General features: G+C 33.2%; 1 protein-coding gene across 1 annotated transcript; it reads right to left on the bottom strand.

Moving 5' to 3' along the window:
* Positions 1–116: 116 nt before the first annotated feature.
* Positions 117–12,400, bottom strand: LOC132558581 (twinfilin-1-like). Its single transcript, XM_060223166.1, has 10 exons — positions 12,315–12,400; positions 11,388–11,465; positions 8,832–8,882; positions 8,210–8,337; positions 7,536–7,631; positions 7,237–7,341; positions 6,265–6,387; positions 5,773–5,923; positions 5,395–5,516; positions 117–4,489 (listed from the first exon to the last, which is right to left on the bottom strand). Exons 1-10 carry the CDS (start codon positions 12,337–12,339, stop codon positions 4,328–4,330), a joined length of 1,041 nt encoding a protein of 346 aa, XP_060079149.1. The 5' UTR covers positions 12,340–12,400; the 3' UTR covers positions 117–4,327.
* Positions 12,401–12,496: the final 96 nt, after the last annotated feature.

The raw sequence follows: 12,496 nt of genomic DNA, 5'->3' as shown, positions 1-12,496 counted from the left end.
ACCAATGAAATATTTTTCAAAGTAAAACAAGAAAATAAAAACAGTGTAGATTTATGAAGTGAAATAAGACTGGTACATATACAGTAACAGTTTATAAAAAAAAACAAAGTACAATGTTATAAATCCTGAGATGTTTTATTTATTTATTTTACTATTAACTGGTAGTTATCACAAACTTTCAGTTGGCACACATTCCAGTTCACAATCGAGCATCCCCACACACAAACGCCCTCCCCCACATTCATGCAAAACATGTTTTCTCTGAATGGCTGTTATTGTCTCCTTTTGCCAAGGACCAACAGTTTTGTATTTTATAAAATCAGCAATGCTGTAGTATTGTATAAGCTTATATCAATTTGATATATCTTTAAAAGTGAGTTGTAAACCCTTCATGTCTTGAATTTGTTTTAATAGGTGGATTTAGATGGGGACTTCAATTCTTTCTCTCATATAATGTTTTCTCTGTCATCTTCCTGACTGGAATTTGTTACTTCTATGCCTTAGTACAGGATACACCACTGGTTCTGAAGAGGGTAACTTTACACTACCTCACTGCTAAATTTGCTATCCGACTATACTAACCAAAGCAATATTCAAGAACACTAGATAGCTGTACTGTATGATATAAACCTTTCATAACTTATTACAGATGTATACATTTCCAAATATGACATTAAATTCTAAATGACGGTGTTGTGGTAAAGCGATTCACCGCCTAAGCTTAATATGCAAGTATTGATCAATGTCTGATATTCTATGTTGGACATGTAGAAACAGACTGAGAATTAAAAAAGTCATATGTATGAGGCAGGATTAATAGGTTCTGACATCAGTTTTAATTTTTTGAGTTCACCATTAAACCTGTTACCAACTCCAGTTAGTTTTTAGTAATCTGCAAACTGGCCATGTTCATAAGTGATCATTTACTCCTCTGAGTTGGTAGTAATCTGGAGGCTGGTCACGTTTACTCTTGAACTCTACCCAGTTGGTAACAAACTGTTGTGATACAGACATTACCTCTATCTTTCACACACTCTCATTCTATAGGCAGGTTACATGATTAAACAACTTTTTCATACATTATGAATATAAATCGTTGATATCTTTATATAAAACACTGACAGTTGCTATTAATCTAAATCAAAATTTTAAAACGAAAAAAAAAATTTTTTTTTAACTGGATTTAAACTTATAGACAATCACAGTTCCAAAATCTTGCAATACTAATTTATACAAACATTAAAACAAAATAACATTTCAACAAGAATTTCTTTTTTCACATTATTCACAAGATGATTCTTTATACAGTTGGTATATCTGTGCACCTGACTAAAACACCACTATAAATGTTTCACGACTCTATAAATCACCTCAGTGTTAGTTTGACAACTTTCTATCTGATATTAATACGTAAAACTTAAACGAGGATGTGTTAACCAGACACAGAAACATAACATCATAAATAACTCTAAAAAAATATTTACCTCTGCATAAGTAAGCTCATTAACAGGCAGACATTAAAGCTGATGAAGCACACTTTAGTCCAGCCTGCAAAAACATACAATACTTACCAAATTCAAAGTGAATTTAGTGGGCTTGATAAGATTTTCATGTTTTTCTGGGTCTTAATTTTTCACTCAATATTTTCTCAAATAGTTCAAAATTGTTTACAGACATACCAATATTTCCCAGAAGGCAGTGCAGGATTGTGCAAAGCATTCTGGGATTATTGCAGCCATACAAATTTAGTATAGATCCCAGTCAATTTACCGCTTACAGTCAAGAAGTCATAACATCAATGTTGCTGCTACCAGAATTTAAAAGTCTGCTTATTAGGCTGGACTTATTAAAAATATATGAGTGTATTTGCAATGTTCTATCAACACGGAAAACAACAACATTCCCTCTTCAATAAAAGTCAACTTCACAAACAAATTAACATGAAAAAATCAAACAGTAGAATTACTGCTGAGACAAATGTACAATTTAAGGATGCCACTTAACACAATGTACAATGTGTGACGATAATGATATACAGGAAAATGATTAATATACAAAACTTCCTACACACAAATATAAAAAGGTTTTGAATATAACTCAAGTTTGTTAGCGTCTCCTCCTGTTCACAATGTGATGTTATAGTGACTCAAACTGAGCCACATGAGAAACAGGGAGTTATTGAGTAATATAATTTAAGTACGATGATTGGCTCATAGTTGGTCACTCAAAAAAGAGTGAAATTGAATGTGATGCCTTGACTCAATGTGTAACTCCTCAGAAAAAGGTGTTGTTTAGTCACTCTATACATTTTTTTTGTACAGGCAAGTTTTGAGTCATTCTGAGAAGAGTAAACAGGCTAAATAAACTTTTTGACAAATAACTCCTCCTTACAGAGTGAGGTAAAATAATTGAAATAGAAAAAGTAATTGTAGTTAATTGCTCCATGTAGATATTTAAGCTGTGGGCTAATACACACCACTTGTGAAGTGTGACGCAGGCACCTGTGGTTGCTGCCAATGCAAGTTAAAATACTGAAATCTAAATTATTACAAATTTTGAAAAAATATAATTGTCAGGTGCCTAAAAATATATGTTTCTGACGGAAATTCAGGCATCTCCCGGTAAAACTAAGCTAGATTGTTTGGTGTGACTTTTGAGTCTATGGCTCAGTGTGAAAGGTCGGATGTATACACAGTTTAAACACTTCAAATACAATCAAAAAGCAACATTAATGTTACATACCAAGGTAATTATAAATGCTACAAGCAAATTTCAATTATATACAAACAATTGTAACAAAGATTTTTTTACAGTGACAATTTACAATACTAGTAATCCATCTTTACATTTAAAATTCCTTTATTATATATAAACTCAGTAATTTTTTTTAAAACACAGCTTGCTACAAAGAGCTTCATAATAAAATACTGACTAATCTCATTACTTCATTAATTAGAACAAAATCCTTAAAAATAACAAATTGATACCATTAGTGCTTGGACACAGATAACCATTTCATTGTGTATAAATTTCAACTTAATTGATATGGATGTATAAAGCAGAAATTTCAAATCTTATATACCAGGTGTATAAACAGGTTCTTCTAGGGATTACAGTATACAAATACCACTTCCCCCAAACGAAATAAAAAAATGAAAAAAAAAAAAAAAAATCCACCCCATCCTTTCACCATTGTCATGCCTCTGAATATCACTGTTTTGTCAGTTGCCATGAATTAATATCTATTTATTAATTATTAACGTCAGACATTATTTTAAAACTTTGACACGGAAGTGGAAGTGGTATATGTCACCTGATCTTCCAAAAAAAGATAGAAACATTTAAACAATCCAACAGATGGGTGTTAATTCATCTAGATACAGCTTTTAAACACAAATCATCAGGTGTATGGAAACAGGAGAGTAAATACAAAGTCAAAGACAACACTGGGGTAGCCCTTTCAGTATCAGTGTCGTGTTTAAAGATAAACACACACATAAATATTGACGTAAATAAAACTTTTTCAACAAAAAAGAAAAATTCAATCTACCAAAACCGAAACTTCATATTGCCATTATCCTATAGATTTGGACTGTGTAGACAGTGATGTGGCATAGATGAAGGACAAGTTCCTGGTGGCATACAAAGTGATTTCTTCAGAGGTCAAAGTGCAGGTTTATATTTCTATCATAACACTCAGCCAATTTAAAACTTGTATTGTCCCCGAAAATATATATCTTTATATCTCCTCTATATGTTAGGGAGTATATAGGCAATTAATTACTGAAATATATAGTTTACAATTAAGTTAAAATGCCTCTGAAATGTTTACATCTAGGTGCTTAAGTTTTATCACTAACAATTCACCTTTAAATTACATTTACCTGACTTTTGAAATTCATTGAACTTAATAAGTCAAACATTTTTACAAATTTACTAAAAATTTGATCATATACAAGCAGGCCATTAAATGTCCCCTCTCCTTTAATCATTATAAAAGCTCCAAACATCAGGTAAACAATTAATGTGTTTCGAAGTTACAAACTCCAACTTTGCTCTAATAAATCTACAATTTAGTATATACATTAAACAGACCAGTTCTATGTTCAACACAAGACAAGGTACCCAAAAGGGCAGCTAAGAAAAGAAAAATCAGTTATGAGCAAAAAGTTTGATTTGCATATCAAATGTAACAGGAGGGACTGGTCACAGCTCAAAGTCAATGTATTGAGGATAAATATTACAATATGAAGTATAATTGTCTCTGTGATAATTCACCATTAACATCCATAGTAACAGTAAATGATATAAAATCTAGAATTTCTAATTAGCTAGCTTCTTGTCCATCTTTGTTCCTCGTCATCCTCTTGGGTCCTCGACTGGCAGGTCCTTTAGGGCGATCAAATGCTTTCTTTACAATATTCTTCATTGGATGTACTTCTTCATAAAGGTTATTCTCAGCAAGTTCTTTTGGGTCATCAACTTCCAACTACAATCATAAATTGTATTCAGTGATTTTTGGGAATCGGAGTCCTGGACTCATAATTTTCTTGTGGGTTCACTCAAATTTTGAAAACCCATTATATCTCTAAGAAATGAGACTCATCAAAATTTTGGAAATGGTGTTCTGGAAACACCTGAAAAATCCTACAAAAACCGCTGTTGTGTACTGTGTTTTCGTGGTTTTTTAATAATAGATTTTGTGGATACTTCAAATTTGCTTATATTTTCATAGGATGCAACTTCTAGGTAAATAACTTAAATGTCACGACTTTCCCTGCCCCACTCCCCCCATCCCCCCTTCCACTTAGTACAGCCAACAGAACTTGTATATCTAAAGATATACTCTGGATTTATCTCGTATTTTTACATTTCCCCATCAACACCTCAGCATCAACAGCAAACTAAGACAAGACATAGGATTCATCTACCAAAGAATTACAATATTGTTTTTGCCTGAAATGGTCAATTAAGTTTTGTGTTATATAAGGCGTGGAGTGAAATAAAATTGTACAACAAAATCATCTGAACTGCTTAAAATTGCTAAAAAGATCACATTTTCATGTTAAACCTTATATCTTACAAAGTGAGGAATATACTGCATAGTTTGTGATATTTACAGTAGATGAAACTTTACTAAATTTAAGGCAATTAAATAAAGCTTGTAATTAAATACACAGGAATTATTTTCAAAGTGAATAAACATCTTGGAAAACGTACATTATTATCCCTGTATTGGAAACAAGGTATAGACGTGTGAAATGTAATATCTGTGAACGTGTCTTGGCTTAGGACGCCCACAAAATATTAGTTCCACGAAATCAAACAACTAAACAACACACATTGACAGTAATTATGTTACATGATGTACTGGGATAAGTTGTGGATACTCACCTTTTTGGCAAATTCAATGCCTCCTTGTCCCTCAAGTAGACCAATAAGTGGAGATTTACAACTAGAATACAGCATACGTTCCTTTATAGAACACTTGTAGCCAGGCATGGAGTATATAAACACTGTAAACAGACAGAGGTCAATAGCTTGTTAAACTAGGAAGACCAACAGAAAATTTTGTAAACTGTAACAAGGATTTTCATAACAGCCTTACTTAAAACTGCATTATACGGTGACAATATTAATATATGTAGCGACGATATTTACATGTGTAGTGGCAATATAAAAACATGTGTAGTGATATTTACACATGAGTTGTGACATTGATTTTTTACATGTGTAAAGTTACAGTATAGGAGCAAATATGTGTATCCTCACCGTAACTCTCTGTGTAATCGCCCTCATGTGTGTGTTTGAAGTTAAAGAGATGGTAACGAGCATGATCGTTAGGCACCTGTCCCGCCAAGGCACTGGTGGGAATATCTTCTGCCTTCTCCAGGACAATCTTCTCATCAGTCATGTCCAGGCTCTACAAAGACAATCCATAGAACTGTTGTCAATCACCATACTTAACAATAGATTAATGTTCACTCTAGAAAACTTTTCCTTTTTTGTTACAGAACAGATCTTCTGTAAAGATTCATTTGGTGAAGATGACACAAATATGCCACTTTAATGTATTAAGATGTATCAAGATCTTGTAGAAAAAAGATTTTGGTTTAGGCTTTTTTTCCTCTACGAATTGTTTATAAGTTGATCACAAATTTATATCAAAGATATGAAATGGTGATCAAGTAAAATGACAAATGAGAAAATTCATTGTTTAAGATGGAGAGTCACATGATTTCTACAGAATAATGGCGCCCCTACCAGCTGGACGTATGTGTATTGACCCGCTATAAATCCCTCTATTTTGAGTAAAGCTTCCTCTGTAATAGGGAATGCTACACCCTGCAATGTCTGATGTTTGGTATCCACTCCTGCTGTTTTTATCTAAAAGGAAACAAATATGACTTGATTTCACACATAGAAACAAGAGGCCCACTGGACCTGTACTGATCACCAAATCTGTACAATGTTAAGTGAAGACACCAATGAAAGGTTTTAATATAACAAAATGTTACATGTGAATATATGAAACTCATGGTCTATTGGTCATTCAAAACAGCATGACCTGGGCCTTTTGTAAGTTCTTAAAATATTTTAACACATTTGAACTATGAAAATTGGTTTAGTTCATTCATCTTATAATGCTTCAGACCAAATATCTTGGATGGTGCAAATAATTTATCCCAAGATTTCAATATATCTGATCTATATAACTTTGAACATAGGTCAAGGTCATTAGGTCAAACAAAATATAAACTGATATCCCTTTAGCTGACCATGCTATTGTCCAATATCATAAACACTGGGGTTTTGGTTGTTGAGGACAAGTCATTTGCAGATTTCAAAACTCTTGACACCTTTAACCTTTGACACCTGTGACCTTTCATTTGATTATCCTTAAAGGGTCATTCATCTAAGGATGCTATTGACCTAATATCCTGACTCTAGGTGTTTTGCCTATTGGATAGATATGCTAAAAAAAACAATCCATAAATATATCAAATATACCATATATTTAACAAAAGGCATGAAGACAGACAGAGATCAATGCTGGTCCTCTCCGCTGATTCAAAGAGGTAACTAGAGAGTGTGAATACTATAAAATATATATTGTGTACAGGTACACGTAAGTGTGGGTTTTAAAGAATAAGGAAAAACATGGAATAAGATTTTATCTTTGCCGAACAAGGTTCATTAATGATCTATATAACGTAGCATTTATCTTTATCTTACCTCTGTCCTCTTGATTTCCTCCAGTTCCTCCTCAGCCATGGTAAGTGGGGCAGGAGCATTTTGAGACAGAAGGTGCTTCTTGTAACCAGACAGAGTACAATCGGACTGAAAACCACAAAAGTATGTAAAAAAAAAGCATTAAATACAGTTTCATATAGTCAATAGAGTGAGGTACAAAAATCAATCACTGACAAATCTTCAGTCATTCCCGGTACAGAAGTAACAGAGTCTACTTCACTCATACTTTACTATGTGCTATATTCTAATTTATAAAACATGCTTAAGTAAAACATTGTTACCTCCGCAGTTGCAAATATCTCCTCCTTGATTTGTCCGCCCCCAAAGTTCTGCTTCAGTGTAGCACGTGTAGCAGCATACAACATCTTGTCTCGAACCTGCCCAATAATTAGTGTACAGTCATACACACAGTAAACACAGTGATATAGAAGAGATATAAGAAAGATACTTGGTTCATTTTTGTAAATACTTTGTTATATATATTTATGTGATACTGAAAGCATTATTTCATCACTTCAAGTAAGACTTTCATCTCTGGGATTAAAATTTTACTTTCAGGGGTTTTCGAATTTTCCGAATTCAAGTTTACCGAGTCTTTGTTGAAAGGATGAAAAGAGCATTAATCTAGGATTGAAAAAGTATTTTGAGTAAAGCAGAGTTTTCTGAGTTCGACAGTAGCGTTATAGGCAAGAATATAAAATCCTTTTTAACTGTTTGTTCAAAGTAACAAATTAGAATTAATGCAAATGTAATTAACACAGAACACATTAACAAGAGTTGTATAGTGCACTTGTAAAGTTGATTTGATTTCAAATTTGTCTTAATTTTTAAAGACACAAAATTTAGCTTTTGACGAAAATTGAAATGAAAAAACACTGAAAAACCATTTAGTAAGAGTAAATAAATGAAAAAGTATCTGAATATGAAATATATAGGTATGCTGGTTTTAAATTACCGCAGAAAAGTCTGGAGACCAACTGATGAAGACCCATTCGTAGCCTTGGGCATTTTTGGTGTCGAGACGGTACAGCACATAGCAGGGTTGTTTATCTTCTAAGAAGGGTACCACCATAGCGTCATAATGTAAAGAATGTTAAGGTTTATACCCTATTATGTCACATGATAATCCCACATCTTTGTTGACTTTGTTGACTCATCATACATGGGGCCTGTCAAATGCAATCCAGCGCAACTGAGGTAAAAATATAAAGTGTCTTGCCTTAGACACAACCACAATAAAGCAGGACAATTTCTAGTTTTCTGGAAAAGCACTGGCCAGTCTGAGTTGAGATCATTAAACCACACACCTAGGATCTTCCCTGTGAAGTCCAATACTCTACTGACTCAGCTAGCACATCAAAAAAATTCACTACTTTTTAATATAATATTACTACAAGTACGATTTGAGACGTGACTCTTTAGGAATTTTAGTTTATAATTTTAGTTGATGTCATACCTCAATGTAATCAAAATTTACTAAGAGAAAACGGCAAGTGTTCATTTTTATAAATTTCAGAAATATTACCATCTATTGTAAAATATGTCATGTTTACAAGATCTCGTATTACAAAGGATATCATCTTCCCAGGACTTCAAAGCATCTTTACTTCCTCCCAGTTCTAATTTTTCTGAAAAATATAAAAAAAAAAATAAGTTTCATTTAAATTCATAACAAGATTCACATTTTTATAATGCTATATTGACAGGTAACATTATATAAACCCAAAGTCCTACTACAACTGTTGCCTAGCTATCATCTCAATCCAACCATATGTGGTACTAAGTAATTGAAAGTCAGTTAAGCAATTAAAATATCAAAAAGACTGTTATATAATTCAGGAAAGCATGTTCGCTACTTAAATCAAAATTTAGTTCTGAGTAAAAAATTCTCTAGCGATTATATTTGCATATACAATATGACTGACATTTCCTGATATGCTATTTATCTAGAAATATTGGACACCAATTGTTGACAATTCTTGATCAATCACCATATTATCACTAGCTTGTATGAATTCCAGCCAGATTTATGGAGACATAAAACATTTCTGTATACTCCACTCTACAGTGATTCAAAGATACCTTGATTATATCTAAAATGTTACCATGATATATAAGCATCCATCCACTGCAATATTTAAAGACTAAGAATTCTGAGGGCATTGATCCCACATATATATGTACATGTATTGTCTAGAATATGTGATGTTTTATGAAAGTAAGATAAATCCTTATTATATAACATGTAAACAACACTTAAACCTGTATTCATCCTACAATAGATAAAAATTTTATTGCTTTTTTTGTAATTGAGAAAATCAGACCAAAACATGGATGAATGCCAGTATCATGCTTAATCATATGAACCAACATAGACTAGACCATGCAAGGGAACAGGTCAATTCTCCTACATTACTTTGGTTGTCAATAACTATAAGGAAAATAAATATAGGTATGTGTAACAAATATGAAAATTACCTGGTTACAATAATTAACCCATTAATTATAGGACATAATGAAGATAGAATTACAGATAGATTGCAAGCCTATAGACTGACAGAGACAAATCACAGGCCTATAGACCACAGGCCTATAGACTGACAGAGACAAATCACAGGCCTATAGACTGACAGAGACAAATCACATGCCTAAGGACCACAGGCCTATAGACTGACAGAGACAAATCACAGGCCTATAGACCACAGGCCTATAGACTGACAGAGACAGATCACAGGCCTATAGACCACAGGCCTATAGACTGACAGAGACAGATCACAGGCCTATAGACCACAGGCCTATAGACTGACATAGGCAGACCACAGGTCTACAGACTGACACAGACAGACCACAGGTCTATAAACAGACACAGACAGACTGCAGGCCTATAGACTGACATAGGCAGACCACAGGTCTACTGACTGACACAGACGGACCACAGGTCTATAGACTGAAACAGACAGACCACAGGTCTACAGACTGACACAGACGGACCACAGGTCTACAGACTGAAACAGACAGACCACAGGTCTACAGACTGACATACTGGGATTATTTCATCATAGCTGTATTGACATCATGTATAAGTATTGATCTAATGGAGATGGTTCTCATTGATAAGTACAAATTTTGCTGTAAACTATTGGTAATTTTATTGGATTTAATAGCACTGGAAATGTTAAGGTTGTTGTCAGAAATACCAAATGTAATGAGAATGAATGAATTAAAGCACATTGCCTGGTAGTCTGAGGCATGTAGATACCCAAGTGTTCCAAAAAATAACAGGTTACTATCTGAAATAGTTCATTATTTGCACTTTATTAATGCATATTCACTATAGGAGCAGAAACAGTAACTGTTGCAATACCATAAATGTCATAAAACCAATACATGTAACAGAATTGTACATGTATTAACATACATCAGATTCTCAAATCATATACAGAAAGGAAAATGAATGCCATGGTAATTAAATAGTATCATTGGCAAGATCACAATATAATGGAAGAAATGATAAAAACACAGAGAATTAAAGAAAACAAAATGTTGAATTGTAACCTTCATCTGATTCTGGATCTGTAACGGAAATTTAATACAAAATTTCAATAAAATTTAGGATTCATTACCATTTGCTCTATCACATATATATATAGGATTTCAAAAAAAAATTTTCAATTCATTTGGGATTTTATGAAACATGTCTTAGAAGTTTTTATTTTCTTTTCAAGCCTTAAGAGATCTTATGGGTCATGCTTAAAATATTTAGATTCCCTTTCCATTTTGAACCACTTTTTTATTCCCGTTTAAACTGGTGTAACCATCACACCTGTCTAAATTTGAAAAGAAATCCAAATTTTCTGTCAAATTCATATCAATGAAAAAGGATCCTAGGAATTTCTTTCCAGTATGAATACCCTTTACTCTCTCAGTATTTTTGAATGTATGCCTTAATAGATGTGAATCAACATTGTTTTATATAAAACTTACAATTTACTTAAGTTATATCAGTCAGTAATTAAGTTAGTCCATACACTGGACCCATTATGTGAAAAGGGAATCTTAAGTTAATTAAAACTAGTAGAGCTATTACTTTCTGCTGCCAATTGCAAACTATATTTTACAAATTTTTAGCTTACCATTTTCTATTTTAATTTGAATACACCGGATTTCTCCATCCTTTGCTGTTGCGAAAAAATCTTGCAGTTCTTTAGAAGCTGAAAAAGAAACATATGTTTCAAAGAACTATAAATATCATTGTATTAATCCTGCAAGAAGCTCAGGGACTGGCATATTATATGTTACACAATTTCTCATTCATATTCATGATCAGGTACGCTTATAACAGGACAATGAAATAGTATTTGTTCTTATTTTACACAGCTATATATAGATATGGTGGACTCATCATCATGATGAGTGATGATTCATCAGACATGAACTAATCACTAGGAAATGAAATAAGTTCAGCTTAAAACAATTTCTAGTGATGAAAACCTTCAGATTAAAAATATTCTATATGCAAAAAGGGATATATCAGGAAGATTAAAAAGACTGAATACAAGTCACTCCAGTCTTCTTAAGCTTCTTCGGGAAGGCTTTTGCTTTTTACATCTTGTAACATTAGTAATTTACAGTCAAGGAGATTTCGAATTATCCTTTGAGTTGAAAAGGGTATGTGGGAGGTTCATCCTTACATCTATTAATTTCCAACATAATGATTGATCGTAGATTTTTGTTGAAGTCAATTTTCAATATCCTGTGAAAAGGTCTTTACCGTATCGTTATTTTTTTGTTATTTGTACAGGCCAAATCGAAGCGATGTTCATCCTTCGGATTGTGGGGATGATTTAAAATTCTAAAGCATCCTCTCAAAATTTTCCTGCTCTACTGCGTATAAATCCGTAATAGAACACGGACCCTGCATAACTGACGCAGACTCCTCCCACCCGGCTCACTTGATGAATTTCTATTCTCAAGAGTAATGTTTCATGCCTACTAGACTATTCTATTGAATTGGAAATGCTTAGATATTTATTGGAAAACGCCTTCGTGGTGCGAATTACCTGATATTCCTGTCTGGTGAGACATATTTACAGTTGAAGCCCGGTGACAAGTTGATAGCGATCAAAGGCGGAAGTGAACACAAAGTTTTGTGACCGGAAGTGGGCGATCAAGATGGCAGGATGACAGAAATGTAAAAACTCATTTCATTGGCCAATTACTATATCGAAGAAGATATAGGCCA

The sequence above is a fragment of the Ylistrum balloti genome, unplaced genomic scaffold (assembly GCF_031769215.1).
Source record: "Ylistrum balloti isolate Yb309-2 unplaced genomic scaffold, AGI_CSIRO_Ybal_v1 Utg370800, whole genome shotgun sequence".
NCBI lineage: Eukaryota > Metazoa > Mollusca > Bivalvia > Pectinida > Pectinidae > Ylistrum > Ylistrum balloti.
This window is presented reverse-complemented; position numbering and strand designations above follow the sequence as displayed.